This window comes from Perissodus microlepis, chromosome 14, assembly GCF_051167445.1.
Source record: "Perissodus microlepis isolate ML-2025 ecotype Zambia chromosome 14, ASM5116744v1, whole genome shotgun sequence".
Lineage (NCBI taxonomy): Eukaryota > Metazoa > Chordata > Actinopteri > Cichliformes > Cichlidae > Perissodus > Perissodus microlepis.
Window position 1 is genome coordinate 15,835,616 of NC_140474.1, and position 19,846 is coordinate 15,855,461.

Here is a 19,846-nt window from a genome sequence, read left to right on the forward strand (position 1 = left end):
TTATCCTGGCAGATCAGCCGCAAACTGTTTCTCTTTATCTTGATATGAAGGCTCCCGCCTGAGCTGCTGCTCTTCTCGGGAAGTGTGGGCTGTGGTGCTCTCTAGGATCATTAGAGATACCAAATCAATCAGAATAACTTCTAAAAAGGTTAGTGCTCATTACCTTTTTAAGGCCTTTAGGGATTTGTTAACGTTTTAATGGTTATCTCAGTGCTGCCTCGTGGGTGTCTCAGGGAAATAAAAATGTCTGTAAAGCTGTAATTATTGAAGAATGAACAGAAATGTACTTGTAGTGCTGTGCAAAAGTCTTGAGCCAGCCCTCATTTCTTTGTAGTTTGTTTTGGAAAATGGAAAATAGGTGCAGCGATTCATTAAAACATGTAAACCAACGTGCTAATACAGTATATAAGTGAACTCTCTTAGGCAGGCTTTCCTGTAAATTCTTTAAGTAGTCTTCAGGAATAGTTCTCCAGACTTTCAAAGCTCCTCTTTGGATATTGGCTTTTTTCTTTTTGTTCTGTTCTCTGTCAAGATGATCCCACAATGCTACAATAATATTGAGGTCGGGGCTCTGGGGAGGCCAATCCATGACTGATAGTGTTTCACTCTGTGTTCTTCTATCCAGGTTTGCTTTTACTACCTTGGCCTGTGTGTTTGGGTTCATTGTCAAGCTGAAAAATGAAGGGATTGCCCATCAGATGCTTTCCACATGTTACTGCATGGTGGTTCAAAATATGACCATAATTTTCTGTGTTTATAATTCCATCAGTTTTGTTGAGATCTTTAACACCACTATCTTAAATGCAGCTCCAAACCATGACACAGTCTCCACCGTGTTTTAGACATGGCTGTGTGCTCTGACTGTTGTACCTCTCTCTTAACCTTCTCAGTATATACTGATGGCAATATGAACCAAAAATCACTCCATCAAACCCGCTGCCACTGATTTTCCGTCCAATTCTTGTATAATTTGGCATACTTCGACCTTTTCTCCCCGTTTTCCTGTCTTAAGAATAGTTTCTTTGACAGCCACCCTTCCACTGAGACCATTTCTGATGAGGCTTCAGTTATCAGAAAGTGGTCCTGGGTCAGGTCTTTGCTGGGTTTTTCCCCTCTAGCGCTTAAAGACGTGACCTTCGGTTTCTATTCATCTCATGAATATAGTTTTATAGGTCCGAGACTTCTTCTGTGCTCCGCTTGTCGGGTTTCCTCAGATTTTTTTAAGGCTACGCTGAACAGGATGTTGACATGCTGAAAATGTGGGATCGGATATCTGGGGAAGAATTGCCATATAAAGATATGATGACTGTTTTTCCACTGACGAATATATCTGGATATAACATGTATTTTTAGTTATTTTACTTAAATTATTTACTATCTTATGAATTATTTTTTCTCTATTCTTTCTAATTTTTTATCTGCTGTCTTCTAATTATGAACTGAAGCAATAAATGTAATAAACTTTAATCAGTAAAAACAAATCATGGTCCCCAGATAATGGATCCCCATCACTTGTGTGTAGCCTCCTGACTTTTCTTCTCACACCACCGTGAAATTCACATTTGCAGTTTTGAGTAAAATGGCTCAGATATTTCATTATCGTGAACTTTGGTGCACACATTCATGATCCCTGTGTTATCAACTGGCTCAAAGTTCACGGAGGTAAATTCATTTGATTCAGTTAAACTGATTGGAAATACACAGTGATCAAATCTTTAAAAGAGAAACGTTTAGCCCCAAACCACACCTAAAAGTATATGCTTATCTGCTGTACACAACAGCTAATATTAGCTAACTAAGCCTTTTAAACAATTAACCGAGTGCCTACAGGTGTGCTCCTCCACCTGTTACACAAAGAAAGGAAGAGGTCTGCGACCCTAGACTTTATTGAGGCTCAGTTCAATATGAGAGAGTAAAGGGGTCCTTTAGTAAATATCACAAATCCTGGATGAGAGTTAAGAGGAAATTTGTCATGAAGTGTGAAGTGAGGAGGACCCGAATGCAGGACTCAGGTAGACAAAATAACAAGAAGCAAGACTTTTACTCGGCTGAAGACAAAGTCTGAAAATCTAACAGCACACGAGGGGAGCCAGACAGACGCTAAGACAGAGACTGCCGGGGACGGAGTTGGGATTAATCACAAGAGGGGAAAGTGACTAAGAACAGGTGAAAACAATCAAGGCAGTCAGACAAACAGGAAGTCAAAACTGCAACAAGACACCAGAGAAAACTATCAAAGTTTAACAGGAAACAAAATGGACACGAAAACTCAAATTTAAGACGATACAAAGAAAAATTGGGGTGGTACGAATAACCAAAGATGGAAACCAATATAATATAATAAAAATGAATTAATCACACGAAGAATAAACTGAAAGCAGGAAGACAAAGCTTTCATACGCAAAACAGTAAACGCAAATAATAGAAAATAAGAATCCAAACCTCAAAAAATATAACCATTCCCAGGTACATGCAGTACCGCTGAAGGACTCAGTAACCATCAGCTTCTGCCTGATTCATTCTTTACAAACTAAATGAAGTTTTTCTCTCACTTTTCTGCGAAACATCAACATGACACATCGTCTTTCTGTTAGCACGATGTCGTTTTGCACCATTGTGCCTCACTGCAGGCTCCAGAAGCTGCAAACCTGGCTGCACGCTATCAGTTTTGTTTCTTGTTGCTTGTTTTATAAACCCTCTCCAGGATAAAAACACTCAGATAAGAGGAAGCCACACGGTTTGAAAGCAGGAAAATAAATAAATAACTGAATAAAGTAGGTGTTTGTGAAGAAGAGGCCGTACACAGAGAGCAATCATAAGAACCACTCTCTATGGGTCCTTCCTGTCTGCCTCTCTCCTCTCCCTTGCTTTTGTCTCCTCCTCTCTCTATCACAATGTAAATGGACGGTTGCCGAGGGCAACCTGTGTGTACTCACCTAAGGATGAACAGGAGGTGGTGTGTGAGTAAAGGGGCTATTAATAGCAGCATGTGTAGAAAGGACATTTGCTCGCTTGCATGCGCATGAGTGTGTGCGCACCTGTGTGTGTGTGTGTTTGAGAGAGAGAGAGAGTGAGAGCAGCCAGCATGTACCAGCAGGAGGAGGAGGATGCAGATTGTGAGACTCAGACACTTACTAGAGAGAACAGGAGGGTGGAGAAAGGGTGAGGGATGGATGGAGGGAGTGAGGGAACGTAGTGGAGGAGGGGGCGAATGTGTGTTGACGCTGTACGTGGCGTCAGTGTGATAAGAATAGAGATGGTGCGTGTAGCTGAGACATCACCCTCACACCCTCGGTGGGGCAGGCAGTACTCGCTCTGAATGTGTGTGTGTGTTAATAAGTGCATATATCTCAGGGTACGCTTGTGTGTGAGTGGATGAGTAAGGTGTTGGGGTTGAAGTGTGTTTTTCTTTTCACCATGTGGGTAATTGAAGTCATCTGTACCATTTAATTCAATTGTAAGAATTAGAAACATATTTTCTTTTGCCATTTCAAAATCATTTTGACACTTTTATGTTCTGAAAGAGGGACCTGAGAGCTTTTTAAAACATTTTTGTCGCTGTTTGACGCAAAAGACAAAAGCACGGAGGACATATCGGTTCTAAAACTGCTTTTATTACATGTGGAGTAACATAACTGGATTTGATTACAAATTGTAGGACTACTCAGTTAAGCAAGAATGCAAGAATACAACAGCACAGCAAGCGAGAGCAGCTTCTCTCACTTTCTCCGGCAGCTCTTCGGGGTCCGTGTGGAACAGCTTTTCATGAAACGCCGTCACACTGTCAGAAACTGAAGCAGCCACTGCAGATTGACACGAGCAGAAAATGAAAAGCCAGTTCAGGTCCGGGGTCAGTGCATAACGAGCATGTTTGATACTCACAGAGTTGATCCCTCTGTCTTTCACCTCCTGGCTGGTCTCAGACTCATACAGAGCTGGGGGAAAAGGGGAGGAGATGACTGCATGTGATATATTTGCAGAGGCTCAACACTCGACTCATCAGAGCCAGATGGTTTTCACTGAGGTGGCCAAGTTGAGACCAAGTACTTACATCAGGGCATCTGGCACGATAGCTGATACCTTGTTTGTTCTTTTTGTTTTTAACTAATTCATTAATTTTTCTATTTGTTAAAAATCTCTCTTATTTCATTATACAAGCATGATTGCCATGCGGAGGTACACTGTAAGTTAACTGGGCTTTTCTTAATTGAACCATCACTTGATATATAAATAAAAAAAGAAGATATTCTAATTTTACTGGACACTTCATCAGGTACACTTTACTTTTATCACGTTGGACCTCTTCTTCCTTGACAACCCCTTTAATTTTTTTATGGCCCAAACTCAACAAGGTGCTATTTGTCGGCTGCACATACATGATGTGAATCTCCTGGGCCATCGCATCCCAAAGGCGCTCTATGATTTGAGCTTTATGACATGATGTGTTATCCTTCTAAAAGCAACCATCAGTAGAAAGAGGAGTGAACGACCCTCTTTGAAGTGAGGGGGTGGCTTACAACACCAACTATCTGCCATTTGTAATCCAGTTTTGACATCCCTTCCCAGACGCCTTAACGCCCACTCAAATCTCGGAGCATTTGTTCTGAGTTAGTCATGTGGTAAGGTGGAGCAAGGTCTCCCAGTGGATTCACCCGAAACCTTGGCTGATTGTGACCCACACCCGTTTTCACACCTGGATTTGTGTGATTAGACAGAGGAGCAATAGGCCAAAAATAATGGGTGAAAGCCAACAGCCTAAAAAGTGTGATCGCGATTGAAGAACGTGGCTCAGTGGCTCTGATATATAAGCCTGTCCATGTAGGCTACATATGTTAATGACAGGGTTTTAAGCTGAATTCTAAATTTCTCTGAGAACCAATAAGGAATAGATGTACAATGCAGGATGGATCCATACTTTCATGACGTTTACTCCAAACTGTGACCATACTATCTTAATGTTGCAGCAGAAATCAAGATGCATTAGGCCAGGCAACATTTTTCCAAACTTCTGTCCAGCCTTGTTGAGCCTGTGAGAATTGTAGCCTTAGTTTACAGAGGGGCTCTCAGTGTGGTCTTCTGCTTTAAGGGTTTGATATGTTGTCCATTCAGAAATGCCCCTCTGCATACCCTCATTGTAACAAGTGGTTATTTAAGTTACTGTCCTGTCATTTTGAAGCGATCTGTCCATTTTCATCTTACCTCTTATATCAACAAGGTATTTTCACGCAGGGAACTGCTGCTCACTGGATATTTTCCCTTTTTTGAACCATTCTCTGTAAACCCTAGAGGTGTTTTTTTTTTTTGGAAACTCTCAATACATGAACGGTTTCTCAAATACACTACCAGCAAAAATCTTCCCCCATTCTGATGCTCAGTTTGGATTTCAGCAGGTCATCTTGACCGTGTCTACATGCCTGATTGCACTGAGTTGCATTAGTTGTGCACAATAACAGTAATGGATGCGCTAACATAGCACAGTAGAGTGCACATGAATGATAGATGTACACACAAGTGTGTGTTTGTGTGTGTTACCAAAAAGCTTGCGCAGCCTGGTGACACATGACAAAAAGCCGTGGAAGGGCATGTCCAGCTCTCCAGATGTGAACCGCTCAGACAGCAGCTCAACCACCTTGTTATCGCACTGGAATCCTGGAAAACAGGGAAGAGCGAAGGTGTAAACCCAAACTGTGTGTGTGTGTACATGTTTAGACATCTTTTTGAGGACAGAAAACTGGCATGTCACTATACTTGTGGTGACCACCAGTCACTTATGGGGACAAAATGCCCGTCCTCACAAGTTTGAAGGCATTTTTGAGGCTCAAAATGCAGTTTTAGTGTCAGGGTTACAATTAGGTTACGGTTAGGTTTAGTCTAAGGGTTAGGCATTCATTTTTGATGGATAGGGGCTAGGGTTAGAGTAAACAACTAGGGAAAGCCTAATGTCAATTAGATGTCCTCACTAAGATATGAAAATGAGTGTGTGTGTGTGTGTGTGTGTGTGTGTGTGTGTGTGTGTGTGCATACCAACAGCCTGCAGTGCTGAGCTGAGTTCAAAGCGGCTCATGCTTCCAGAAGAATCCTCATCAAACTGAGAAAAGATGGACTGAAAAAGAGAGCAGCATCAGTAACACTGACATGACTCTCATCCACACACACAGACACACACATGTGCGCACAGACTGAGCTGTACCTGCAGATTGCGCACACTGGCCAGCAGGGTTCCTGCTTGCTCACGGCTGAGAGCGCAGCGCCCTTTAGTCTGCCAGCAGAGTTTAAGGACATCTCAACAGGACAGAAGACAGAGAGATAAAGTTATAAGGAAGGAGCGTGATAGTGAACAGCAGGGTGAAACAATGACTCAGCTGCAGAAGTCAGCAAGCGTCTGCCCCAAGGAAGCGTGAAACCAGCAAAGGTCAGTCTGGTTTCTAACAGCTGCAGCTGTAACGTGAAGAACACGAGGACGTGCCTACAGCGCAGACAGTGTCAGCAAGGATCGCAGTGCACCGCAAGCAAAAAGACTGGAATGCGAGTGATGTTAAAGAATAAACTGAGGGCAAAAGGATACATCCTCTCCAAAGATGAGCTCTCTGCACGTCTCCAAAGGCAGATGGTAATCTTTCTCAAGAACTGCGATTAGGGAAGAAAGGCACAGATTGATGGAGAGGGAGAAAACAAGGGTTTAAATTGGATTTAGCAGAGGAAAGGTGAAGGTGAGGACAAGTGTCGTCACTTTTCATTACTCAACTGAGTTCAATTTACTTCATCTGACTGTGTATGAGCCTCTGTCTAGACTGGCGACCTCTGTTCAAACCTATGAAGGAGCTGCTTTGCTCCCATCTGGTGGCCACTGTAGGTATTACACATAAATACAGACACTACTAAAACTGACTTCTGGTAATGCAGTGGATGCTCTGACCTGAGTTGAACAGCTTCATGATGTCTTTGACGTTCAGCCTGTCGTCCTGCACGCAAGACACAGTTGAGAAACAGTTTTTTAAAAAAAGCTTCAAAGCTTTCTTTACTTTGTGAGCCTGAAGTGTTTGAGTGCTATGATTCTTACTAGGCCAGCCTGCTTGTCAAAAGTCATCTCCACTCTCTCTTGATCCTTTGAGGAGACAGGAGCAGTCATCACCTGATAGAAAAACAAAACAAATATAAACATACTACAGCTTTTAGCACCTGTTAGCATCTAGTACTGTAATGTGTACCGAAGAAGTCTGTGAACTCACTTGTGAGAAGCTGGAGGTGCAGGCAAAGTCTTGAGTCCTGGAACACAGAGGCCATGTCAGATTGTTGTACTTGTAAAAAATCTGGCTGACTCATTTGCACAAAAATAACTGCAGTAAAGCACTAAGATACTTTAGGCTACTTAAGTAGCACTAGCAATACTATAACAATCAGAGGTCCTGCAGTCTAATTTCTCCTTGGTCGAAAGCCAAAAAATGACTCACAATGCATAATGACTGCAAAGCGCCTGCACGCCTGTTATTATCTTATGTAACCTGATAAAAATATAGGTATTCCTGGACTTCGGGGTCTCTACTGTTAATACTCCTGCAGGAAACTTCATCAGTTTTTTTAACTGACTCGTTTAAACTGAGCGTGTGCAGATTTAATTGCATAAACACACACCTGAACGCGTCAGCGTGGTTGCACAAGGCCTCTAATCTATGACCAGCCATCGTACTTTATTTTTTTGAGCTGGTCTTTTGTTATGGGATAAAAAGTTTCCCCAAAACCTCTAACATCAGGCAGTGTACAAGAAAACAGTGCATTACTACAAGTACTTCACAGTTTAATTTACATCAGGCTAAAATAGCTTTTTTTTTTTTTCACAGGGTATTGGTATGGTGCCAGCTTGTTTTATAAGCTGCTTGCAGTGTTTTATATTTAACATATAATTCAGCCTCTGATAGGTACAGGGAAGTGTGGGTGACTATGACTGTGCTGTTCAGTGTGAGTGTTGCGGCAGGTGATTCAGGCGTGCAGCTGAGCCCTCGGGAAGTGAGTTTATAATTTGACAGAATATCTATGACGAGTGCAGACGCAGGGAGACGCACACACAGCGGTAATAATTCACACATGCTATCAGAAGTAGTTTTTTTTTCTGTTTTCTAACATCAGACTATGCAGAAAGTTTTTCTTTATCCTTGCTTTGGAATCTTTTGGGGGAATGAAAGCTAAATTTCCTCCATCTTACTCGAGAGTGTTTCCAATCTTGGAGAAAGTGCGGACGAAGAACTCTCCAGGGATGTTGGGTCGGTAGGTGGATACCACAATGACGTAAGTACCTGGATCCAGACGCATCTTTCTCCACACACCTCTGCAGGACAAACAGCATGTTTACTGATTCTAACAAATAAGCTAAATGATTCTATGCACAAAACATGTCACACATACCCTGCTCAAAAACATTAAGGTGATGATCGACCACTCGATCATCACAGTAAAACACAAAGTCAGATAAACTTCCCTGTTGGTCCCTTCTAGGAAGCATAAACCACTGTGAATGTATTTCACCTGCTTTGGAAATCACACAGCGTCTGTTGGAGAGGCAACAACAAGACCATCCCCCGTTCCTGTCACTGTACCTGCACCTGCTTCACATAGCTTCTCCAGAATGGCACATCCATATTTACTGTTTCTACCAGCACACTCACACAAGTATGGGGGAGATTTCAGAGATGAGGAGAGCTGGAAAGAACCATAGAACGACATCAAGGCAGCAGCAGTACCAGTATATACTCCTTTTTGTGAAGACAACCAGAAGCTCAACAAAATTATCCCCAGCAGGATGCCCACATCCTGACCAAACTGTCAGAAACAGACTTCATAAGTGTAGTTTCAGGGTCAGACCTCCTTTAACTCTTTCCCCCCATAAAGGCGGCATTTGACAACCTCCATTGTAGGCTTAATGACAAGTTTTGACACCTCAGTATATCATAAATGAAGATATGGTTTGACCACAAGAGGTTTCAGGTTTTTCCAAGAGTCACCTGGCAGAGACCACCACACTCAGTCACTATGTTCTGGCCTGAATATTCATATTTCAAGCAGGCCTGAAATATGACAGAAGCCACTCAGCTCAGAAAAGAGCGTGATGGATTACTCGTAGTAGTAGAGTGATCAGGACCGGATCAGGACCAGGATGGTCCAGATCAACTAGTCCAGGTAAGAGACACAAATCTGGAGTGGACATGACAAATATCAAAATGTGAAGAGGCAACGAGACCAGTGGTGCTCTCCGGTGAATTGGTCTGGAGCACAGGCATTCTGGTAGTGCTTCTGTTCCTCATTGCACCATCAAGCAGATACCAGTCCCAGGGCTGGTTGATGCCCATCTGTGGACATGTCTGTCTCTCCTCATCTTTTGGTATTCCTCCACACTCTTGATGTGCCATCATTGAGTATCTGTGCAAGCTGAATTCGCTGCAGGTACTGTATCATGTTACCAGTTGTGACAAAGACACTAGCAAAAAGCAAACCTGGAGAAAATCACTCAGGAGGGATGAGGAGAGAGCAATGGTCATCACCTTCAAAGTAATTTTGAATGTTGTCCTGTTGCGTCTCCAGTGCATCTGCTGTCATTTTCATTTGCTCCAAAGCAGGTGAAAGGGAATGGTTTCTGTTTCCTGACTGGACAGACCGATCTCCCTTAAGTTTAACTAACTGTGTGTTATACTTTAATAATCGAGTCTTCCCTTAACGGTTTTGAGCATATGATACAGACTGTAGCTGCTCTGGCTGACTGATTTTCTGTTGTTGTTTTTTTAAATCTCTTTTCTGTTCAAAGTTAGCAAGAACTCAGCAAGAACTCAGCAAAAGATGACAAAATTCTCTTACATAAAGAGTTAGCTCAGGTATTACTCAAAATTACGACTAAAAGTGTCTCAAACATTCACCACAGCATCAGGATCTGCAGCTGTTGGGATCATCGTGTGAACGCGTAGCTCTCTTTGTGTTTGAAAGAGCAACATGCAGTCTCTTCATAGTTTCATCTTATACCTTTGAGCTTTGTACTTCCCAGAACGACACGCTGGGCGATTCTTCATAAAGAAGCTGCGGTCCAGACAAGTGTTCTGCAGTTACGTGAAAAAAAATAAACAGTTACTGAGAAATGAAAATAGTTCTCATGTTAATTTGATTTTATATAAATTATTGATAATTGGTAGATATTTACCTCAGAAGGAACCTGGAAAAAACGAAAAAAAGAATGAGTCACATGAGTGTGTCAAGAAAAAGAGTTAAGATGCTGAAACGTTAAAGCTGGATAAATATGGCACCTTATAGACGTGAAAGGCGATGTACAGGAAGTTGAGTTTATCCCTCTGCCTTCGGTTTTTCTGCAGCAGCTCCACCAGCACCGTGCAACATTTGACTTTCTGCTTCTGCTTCTGCTTCTCGGCTCTCTTCTTCGAATCTGGGGTCACAGTCGGATCTTCCATTTCATCATTGTCATCCTCGCCATCGTCCCCCACGTCATCGTCATCGTCCTCATCCTCATTCTCGTCCTTCTCTTTGAGGACCAGCGTATACTGGGGATTTTTCCAGAATGTTTCTGGGGAAAAAAAAGCAGAGACAGCAACATCTGGCAACAGAAAGGATCCCAGTAAAGCTTGAATGAACAGTGATCCAGATTTGAACCGTACTGTTATATTTGCGGCTACCGCCAGCAGAACTCCCCGGCAGCCAGCAGCCTTCGTGTTCGGTGATGGCCCAGCTGGCAGGTGTGCTTTCTTCATCATAAGAGTCTGGATTGACGCTGCAGAGCTCCACAACATCAAAGAGGTTGGAGAAGTCCTCGGCACTGATCCTAACAGAGACGGCTACTCGCATCAGAGCTCTTAAAGCCACAAGAGATTTATTCACTGGTTTAAGTTTTATGTTTCTTCTTCTTACCAGAACTCTCCGTCTTCAACGCATTTCACCTCGATCCTTTCCTTCTCTGTCGGGTCCATGTTCTCCCACTCTTTCCCCCTGCAGTCACGCACACGCAGAGACAAACTCAACATCCGTGGATGTTCTGTAAACTGCGAGTGGGCATGCTCTCTTTGTGTAACATGCACACTCACTTGTCACTCCAGGGTCCGCAATATTCGATAAAACCCCAGGGGTTTCTCAGCCTCAGCAGCAAAATCTCATCTGATGGTTTTGTCAACTAAAATTTAAACAACAACAAAAAAGAAGCTTATAAAACACACATGAAGTCTTATTTTGAAAGGATAATTTTTCACTATGTTGTTATTTACATCAAGATTCGAGAAAAAGTCTTAAAATGTATAATTCCATGAAAAAATGATCAGACTATGAAAGTGCTGTGTAAGATCTAGTCTGATTACAAGAACAGATCATAGTAGACTGACAGACATTAAATTACAATAAAGCTGATTGTTCTGTAATCAGTTCCATTTGTTTGTCTGTCTGCTTGTTAGCAGTCTAGCATCCACAGTTTTCAAGATATCGTTTTTAAATTTTGTGTGATGGTAGATACCAATAACAGCTTGAGTTGATTTAATTTAGGTGAAAATTAGTAAAAACTTTATATTACCCACAATTTTGGAGGATCGTCTTCAAACTTCGCAATATTCTAGGCCTTGAGGGACATGAATACCAAGGTTGGCTAAGCATTTGAGTTCGACCTTCACTGTTAGCACCCAAGATCAAAGTTGACCTTGAGAAAAATTTCAAGAAACCATATCGAGTAACATATCGTATGAAAGGACATGGAGAGAGCTGTACAACAACCTTTTTATGTTTTCAATACGACGCCCTGCGACGTCTCAGTGACGCCAGCATCAGCATGTTGTAATAAAAACATCATAAAACATTAAAGTTTTTGTTTAGCCCTTGGAGGTAGTTGCGCTCTCTGAGTGCTCTCGTTCATCTTGATCTTTTTTTAATTTGACGCAAGATTAGACGACCTTCCATCAAAGTAGAGCGGATTATGAGTCAATTACATTCCAAGATAGGATGAAATCCAGTCAAGTTACAATAAGGAGACATGAAATATAAATGAGATTACATTTATTGTCACAATAAATTTCATCAGCTTAGAATAAAATGATATAATGTGAGATAGCGTGAAAATTGTGCTCACTAATGAAACTCATCTTCGTGATACCTTGTCAGCATCAGTTATGGCGTAAGCATGGCCCTTTATCAGCCCCTCTCCTGTCACCTTGCCGATATCTGAGGCGCTCTTGGCCTGTGAAGACAAACACAGGTTAACATCCACGTGCGTGAGTGTCAACATCTGGAGTTTGGTGCTGAGTGTACCTGGATGAAGCAGCTGAGCAGGCTCCCTCGGGACAGAGCAGCAGCCAAGGACCTCCAGAGGACTCGAGGGGTACGAGAAGAGATCTCCAGCGAGCGGGCGATGCCTCCAGTGAAGTCCTCCATCCCCTCTGAAATGTTGCCTCCCTTCAGGCTCCCATAAGATCCGATTAACCTACATATGGGAGGTGAGAAAAGTGGCTATCTCTGTTAGCGACATAACACAGACAGAAAAGGAGTGGGTGATCTCAGACATTACAACCCAGAAACATATGCTGGTTGTGGAAACTGACTTGGCATAGGCCTTTTCCACCAGGGCGCTCCAAAACTCATTGCGGGTGCGAGAGTAGCTGAAGAGCAGACGGCCTTCGCGTACTGGCAGCCTGTCATCCACAACCACCTCCACCCACTCACCATACTGCCAGAACTGCACAGAGGGAGGGAGAGAGAGAGAGAGACGGCGACAGAAGAGGGAGACGTGAGAAGAGAGGAGGAGAGGATGTAATGAGTCAGGAGGAACTGTAATGAGGAGGAAAACTGAGTGAGAACGTGATGATTTCTTTTGGCCAGCTGGGGTCAGTAGAAACAAACTATTAGCGATGCACAACACCCCCACCTTTAGACTGCAGTTTGTCTGTGTCAGGCTGACCTCACTGAGTGAAAGGCTCCATACTGCCGTATTCTGTCTCCATGTAATCTCTCATGATGATGCACGAGTTATTTTTTATTACACAGTGTTCTGAGATGGAAAACTAGTCTATGTAAATACTCTAGACTTACCGTCCCTCTGTGTAAAACAACATGCATGCTCTGCACTTTTGTTTGACCTTTTTGCAACAGAAAACAAACCTCACAAAGAGAACTTGGCAAAGTTCAGATTTCCAAAGCAATTTGTGATCATATTCAGCAGATAAGTTAGCTTTGATACTTCTGGTGACGCATTAGACCCAGAGTATTTCTAGAGAAAGTCTGAATATTGGAAACTTTTTTTTTTTAATAATGAGAGATAAACTGACTTTTATTCTTCTGAGTTTAATTTCAGTTAGTTTGCAGAACAAAATAACAATTGTTTCAGTTTGGTTTTATTGTTTTAAAAATGTTTAGCTTTAGCTTGGTTTTCGCTAGTCTTAGCATGTCTCCACAGTGTAGTTACCTCTTTGGCTAACTTGCAAATAGTCCTGTCCTGACACCACCCCAAATCCCTTTGGGGGATCAGTCTCATCTGGGTGGCTGTTTTGTCTAAATTTTAACTTTAATGACCATATTGGTTAGTAATTCAGTTAGCTTTCAGTCTTATCTTAATTTGCATTTCAGGTAACTGAAATGCAAGCAGTGTGGTGGTACAGTGGTTAGTAGCACTGTTGTCTCACAGCAAATAGGTCATGGGTTTCAATCCACTGGCCAGAATTTGGGTGTTGTCCATGTCCCCTTGGTTATTCCAGTTTCCTCCCAGAGTCAAAAAACGTGCACGTTCGGTTAACTAGTGAAAAACTGTAGGTGTGAATATTTGCCTGCCTCCCTGTGGTAGCCTTGTGATATGTCGGTGGCCTGTTGAGGCCACCCTGCCGTTCACACATGTAAGATCTGCTCCCCACAATACTCTGAATTAGCAGGCTGAAGAAAATCGATGAATAACTGAAATGTTTCAGTTAGTAGTTTAGTTTTTGTCAGCTACCAGTCAGTTTACGTCCAAGTAACCCTGGGAGCCGAGCAGACTGCTTTAAACACAAAGGAGATGACCAAAGACCAGTGTAAGATTATTCTGAACTGTTGCAACGACTAAATTAACTCGTGTAACAAATTTAGGAAGACTCAGCGTACCTGAATCAATGACAGGTTCATAGAGAGAAGAAAAATATAATAATGATATAATATAATCTCTGCACACTGTCCCGCTCAACATTACTTTTTTTTTTTTTTTTTTTTTACAACGTTTCGATTAACGTGACCTTCGTCAGTTACAGAGAAAAATTAATGATTGATGATTAAATTAAGTAATGGAAAGCACTTTAAACTGGTGTGTTGTTGCCTGTAGATAAGATGGTCTTGCCTCAATTAATGCTATAATTTAATATTATGCCTTCACATCAACAAGAAACAATCAGGGGACTTATCAGCTGTCCAGATATGAAGCTTCAAAAGGTTTATAAAGGAGAATTTAAAAACAACAGCTCGTCAGGTCGTTACTGGTCATGGCTCGAGGTGTGTACCATACTGTTAACGGTGTGTACACAACAGTAGCTGAAAGCAGGCTTACACTGGTCTTTCACGGCTGGTGTGTGTGTGTGTACAGGTGTCCCGGGGGAGTCACTACCTGCATGTCTGAACTGCTCTCCAATTACTCTGACAGAGCAGAATCAGTTTCCAGTCCTTCCGTCCTGCTTGTTCAGTCACGCCACATTCTCCACGGCAGTCTCTAAAGGTCCAGAGCTTCGAGCCAAAACAATCACTTCCCGATGTGTCTGCTTTTGCAAGATTCACGTGTCTATGAAGTTGGTATTTTATTGATCTGAGCAAGTTAGAGCCAGAGAATAAGTGTTGAACTCTCCAGATAAGAATCGCCAGTTCTAATGAGCTGATAAAGATTTGGGTTTATGTTTGTCTCCCTCAAGCTGGGAGGCCTTTGTGCAGAAATGACTCCAGGATGAGTTGATACGTGTCTTAGCTGCCTTCAATAAATACCAGAGCCGTGGCACAGCAGCTTACCAAAAAGACAACTCACAGAAAACATTTCAAAGGATAGAGCCAAATCAGATAAAATATAAATTAGTTCAGGCAATCTGTCCTTAAATTTAAGGGGTGTCTAAATATAATTATGTTTGTGGAGGCCTCACATTCGTCAGAATAAATGGCTCTTCAAAGGCGCTCAAGCCGGACCAGACAAAAAGCTTTTAGTCTTGTGTTATGTTGTGCCAAACGATATGTGACCACAAACTTTGGCAAGAACTACCAGCAGATGAACTAGCTCGAGGGCCACAGACTGATGTGTTTTGTGTACATCTATGCTGAAATATGACCTAAGTTTTTGTGTGTAATGATTTAATAAAAAAACTCAGGGAAACACTTTAATTGACACTTTTGGCTCCAGATTTGGCTGAATTTGTGATCGTGTCTTCAAATAAAGCAACTTGATACAGCTCTGGGCAAATTTAAGTCAAATCTGTGCTGTCAACAACACAAGCTGTATGCAAAAACGGATGTACTCACTGTTGCCTAATGATTTGTTAAGTCCTGTCAACTTTGAGCTGCTCGATTACCCTCATGCTGTTTTATGAACAGACATGAGAAACCTCTGCATGATTATACTAAAGTTCCCGGCCAACTTCGGGTCGGGGACAAGTTCCTGACAAGTGGAGGAGTTTAAGTATCTCGGGGTCTTTTTCACGAGTGACGGGAGAAGGGAACCAGAGATAGTAGACGGAGTCGTGCTGTGGCTGCAGTGATGCAGACGCTGTACTGGTCCATCATGGTGAAGAGAGAGCTGAGCGTAAAAGCGATGCTCTCAATTTGCAGTCTACGTCCCGACCCTCACCTATGGTCACAAGCTGTGGGTAGTGACCAAAAGAACAAGATCGCGGATACAAGCACACAAATGTTCTTCCTCCAATGAGTGGCTGGCCTCTCCCTTAGAGATAGGCTGAGAAGTTCAGCCATCAGGTGGGGCTCAGAGTAGAGCCGCTGGTCCTCCACATTGCAAGAAGCCAGTTGAGGTGGTTTGGGCATCTAACAAGGATGCCTCCTGGGCGATTCCGGGTATGTCCCACCAGGAGTAGGCCCCCGGGCAAACCCAGGGCACGCTGTAGAGATTATATCTCTCGGCTGGCCTGGGAACGCCTTGGTGTTCCCCCGGACAAGCTGGAGGAGGTGGCTTTGAAGAAGGAGGTCTGGGTTTCTCTACTTAGGCTGCTGCCCCCATGACCCGGCCCCAGATAAGTGGAAGAAAATGGATAGATTATACTAAAGCATACTCTGTTCGATGTGTGTCCATAACTTAAAAAATGAGCTTCACGTTGTATGAAATATGACTTAAAACTGCAGTAATCCACGTTCACCTGTACTCAGAGAAACTTTTCACCATTCTGAGTCACATCTTCAGTTCCCAGTACAAACACGTAATGACCAAAACCAGCAGCTCTGACTAACAATGGCCCGTGAGGTTAGTTTCATGGTTGTTAATATGCAAATTTTCATGACTGTTGTTTAACGCCTGTGAATACCACTCACAGAGAGTTCCTCTCTCCACTATGTGCATATCCTCACTGAAGGAGTGGCCACTGGCCTGCAGGTGTAAACAGACTGTTGAGTACTGACCTGATGGGGCAGCTCTTCTGTGCCCTGCCAGAGGTTGTTTGGCTTCCACAAAGTATAATTCATAGCAATCCTCTTGGCATTTAATTGCAAAAAATATATTAGTCTGTTTGTTTTGAGCGACCTAATACTTGGGGTGGACCAGTTTTTGGCGTGGGGATTTGAGGTTTGAACGCCACAGAGACACAGTGTTTTGAAAAGATGCATCTCAGCTATTCTGATGCTCCTGACACATAAGGCATCACTAAAGGCTTTTGCTTAGGGAGCAGTTAGCTTTCTTCTTTGGGTGCTTTCACAGCGCTCACAAAAGTTCAGCCACAATAAACCAAATTTAATCGGGGCCTCTTTGACATGATGTTCTTCCTGCTGGTTCCCTGGTTGCTGTGTCTGTGGGGATGGTGTTCGCTCTGTGTTGTAACTTCCTGATGTAACGCCGAGTTTGTGCTCCAGTGGATGATGAGAGTCAAACCTTAAATCAGTATACGCTGGTTTACAGTCCACATCGACCTTAAAATGTCCCGCATTACTGATGGTAATTGCACAGACCAAGAAAGCTAGCCTTCCGTAATAGCATGGCAAATAGGCCTCCCTCGAATTGTCTGTGGGCAATTTGCATTGAGGATAATATAGATGCTGTTTTGGGGGAAAGAGTGAGCATCGTTTCTCATTACTAAGAAAAAGAGTCTGTTCTTACCTTGAAATGGAAGATCCCTGCGTAACGGTCGCTCAGACTTTGGTTTGGTGGCACCACCTTCATAAAGAGCGAGGGGTGCGCGGTCAGACAGGACAGGGCAGCCAGCAGCCAGCAGTTACCTGATAAACAGGAAGAAGAGTGTGACGAGTTTAAAGGTGATCACTTTTTATATTTATTAAGTATTTCAGAGGGCCTCGAGGTGGTGGTCTCCCGCATCCATGTTAGGTAGACTGGTAGCTCTCCATCACACACGTAATCAACCACATTCTTCTCCAGCAGCCAACATCTGTTCTGCGTTGCAGATGTTGCAGTAACTGTTAGCATCTGTGTAAATCATGGAAAAACACAGACTGAGATTTAGCTTAAAAGGAAACCCAAAACGTAGACATGGAGACAGAGGCAGGCGGAGGAGGAGGGGGAATTGATCTGTGCCAGTGACATGCTCGCACACATCCGACGACACAAATCATCAATGAAGAAATCCCAGAGGTGGAGGACGAGTTTGCTGTTTTGCAGAAAACAGCCGTATAATTCATCAAAATTGGAAACAGACTGAGAAACGCATATTTTAGCTGATGCTGCAGGCTAATAAAGCTGCAGCTCGATGGGGTAATGACCCCCAGCAGATTTAGGATTTGATGACCACAAAGAGACACGACTCTTTTCCCTCTGGCTGCACATTAGATGTTTTGGTCCCTCTGAGCCTGTTTGTCCCCGTTGTACAGCTACTTCAATCGCCTGTATCCATTTAACTGGGTGTTGTGCAATCCCAGTTTGAGACATTTCAACATGACTGGTTTCATCACTCAATCCCTGTGGATTGATAATAAACAGCTGGCAGATAAAAAGATTATTCTTTTTCCAGATGTACTCACCAAGTTGGCCCTGACAGATATCAGTGGTTGCAGTCGTGTCCTCGACAAACACAGCGTTCTTACTGATTTCCTACAGAAACAGAACAAAAAGAGCACAATTTACAAGCTCTGCTGTTATAACCATGAATGTTTTACCTCCTGCGATCCCCACGTCCTCTTTAAGAAGCCATTAAACTTTGACTTCCTTTATACTAATTCTACCGGAGAGTTTCCGACTTTGTCATATACTCATTGTGGCCATGACAGGACATTTTTAGATGGTGCCTAGTTCTTATATTTGTTTTTTGTGCTCAAATCTTAATTTCTGTGAGGAAGATGATGGTGATATGTTTAGAATAACAAACAATATATAGAATAACTTCAATGATTGACCATTTAAGAACGTTTTAATTAAAAACACTAAGTTATCTGACATTTTACAGAATCATTTATGTGGCCCTGTTTTACAAGGATTTCCCTGGAAAATATATATATATTTAAATTACTTTTGAAGTCCAAACCTTTTTTCTTTGTTCATGTACTTGGTTACTTTGTGACTTGGTGTCAATATAAAACTAGATTAAGGATATGTGAATGGACATTTGGCTCTTTTCTTGATGATTTGTATAACCTTTTCCAGTTCTCCCTCACTTCGTTCTTTCTCAACTCCTTCTTCTCAAGGTTTTTCCACACCTGTGACACACCTGGTTAAATCTGTCTACACCCACATCAGCGCTGCTGAGAGCTCATGTGCAGAATGTGGGGGGAACATTTAGAAACACATACCTGAAAAACAGACAAACTTTCTTTAACTTCAGAGTTTTTGTTTGAATCATGCTAAATAAGCCCACGAACACCTAAACCTCCGCAAAACCGCTGGCTCTTTATGCGCATGCACAACATGTCAGTGGTCAAACTTTCGCACCTTGGGTCTCTTCCATTGAATAGCCTTTTTAGGGTCCGGGTCTTCCGGTGTTCCGATGGACTTCTGCTCCGCTGGAAAGGTTGGATCAGAGAACAGCACGCCGGACTTCAGACACTCTGCCTGGAGAGCTTCAAAGTCCTGGTCCTTGAACTTGATCGGGTTCTCAGTGGAGCCCAGATGAGCCTCGTTGTTGGTCGCCATCGTGTCAGTGGGTGCGCTGAAAAATGCTATCAGATGCCAAATGTGAGAGCTTAAATACAGTAAAAGAAAAAGCGCACACCCACCGGATCAGGCGAGGGCTGCTGGAGCGCCTCCCCGGCTCTGCCCAGCCTGGAAAGGTATGCGGGGCGCCCGGGGGGCCTTCGGTGCGGGAGTCGGAGTAATAACACGGTGCCAGGGGCGCCTTTGATCTCTGGAGTTTATTGTCCATCGTGCTGAGAGTGCAGACAGATGCGAAAATGATACGAAAAGGGGTCTGTGCAGGGACTCAGCAAGTGCCACAAAACTTCACTCAAAACTATGAAGAAACTTCAAATCTTTAAAAGTTTCTGTTTGCTTTCTGTAAAACATCCAGAACTGTGACTGCAGCACGTTTATATTCGCGTGCGTGCAGGAAGCTTGTTTCCAGTGAGACCCAAAACACCAACAGGAATCATTTTAAACCTCTAATAAGGACGTTTGGATTTGCCAGCATGTTATTCATGCATGCCGAGAAAACCCCAGTCAGTTCTCCAACGCCAGCGCTAGGTGGCAGTGCACTCCAGTGGACGACACACCACAGATCACTGCGGG

The 19,846-nt window shown here is 43.0% G+C and overlaps 1 protein-coding gene across 4 annotated transcripts; it reads right to left on the reverse strand.

Annotated features, from left to right (window-relative positions):
* Positions 1-3,594: 3,594 nt before the first annotated feature.
* Positions 3,595-19,584, reverse strand: capn12 (calpain 12). 4 transcript variants are annotated; one of them, XM_084950245.1, is made up of 23 exons: positions 19,339-19,584; positions 19,055-19,271; positions 18,151-18,220; positions 17,276-17,394; positions 12,567-12,700; positions 12,277-12,448; positions 12,122-12,205; positions 11,073-11,158; positions 10,900-10,977; positions 10,650-10,813; positions 10,284-10,558; positions 10,181-10,192; positions 10,006-10,079; positions 8,201-8,323; positions 7,230-7,266; positions 7,061-7,132; positions 6,917-6,962; positions 6,566-6,627; positions 6,191-6,259; positions 6,025-6,103; positions 5,533-5,649; positions 3,883-3,935; positions 3,595-3,803 (listed from the first exon to the last, which is right to left on the reverse strand). In XM_084950245.1, the coding sequence occupies exons 1-23, from the start codon at positions 19,482-19,484 to the stop codon at positions 3,777-3,779; spliced, it is 2,316 nt and encodes a 771-aa protein (XP_084806371.1). In that variant the 5' UTR covers positions 19,485-19,584; the 3' UTR covers positions 3,595-3,776. The 4 variants fall into 4 exon arrangements, with proteins under 4 accessions (XP_084806371.1, XP_084806369.1, XP_084806370.1 ...); XM_084950243.1 differs by having other exon boundaries at positions 19,055-19,353; XM_084950244.1 differs by lacking the exon at positions 19,339-19,584 and having other exon boundaries at positions 17,276-17,599; positions 19,055-19,078.
* Positions 19,585-19,846: the final 262 nt, after the last annotated feature.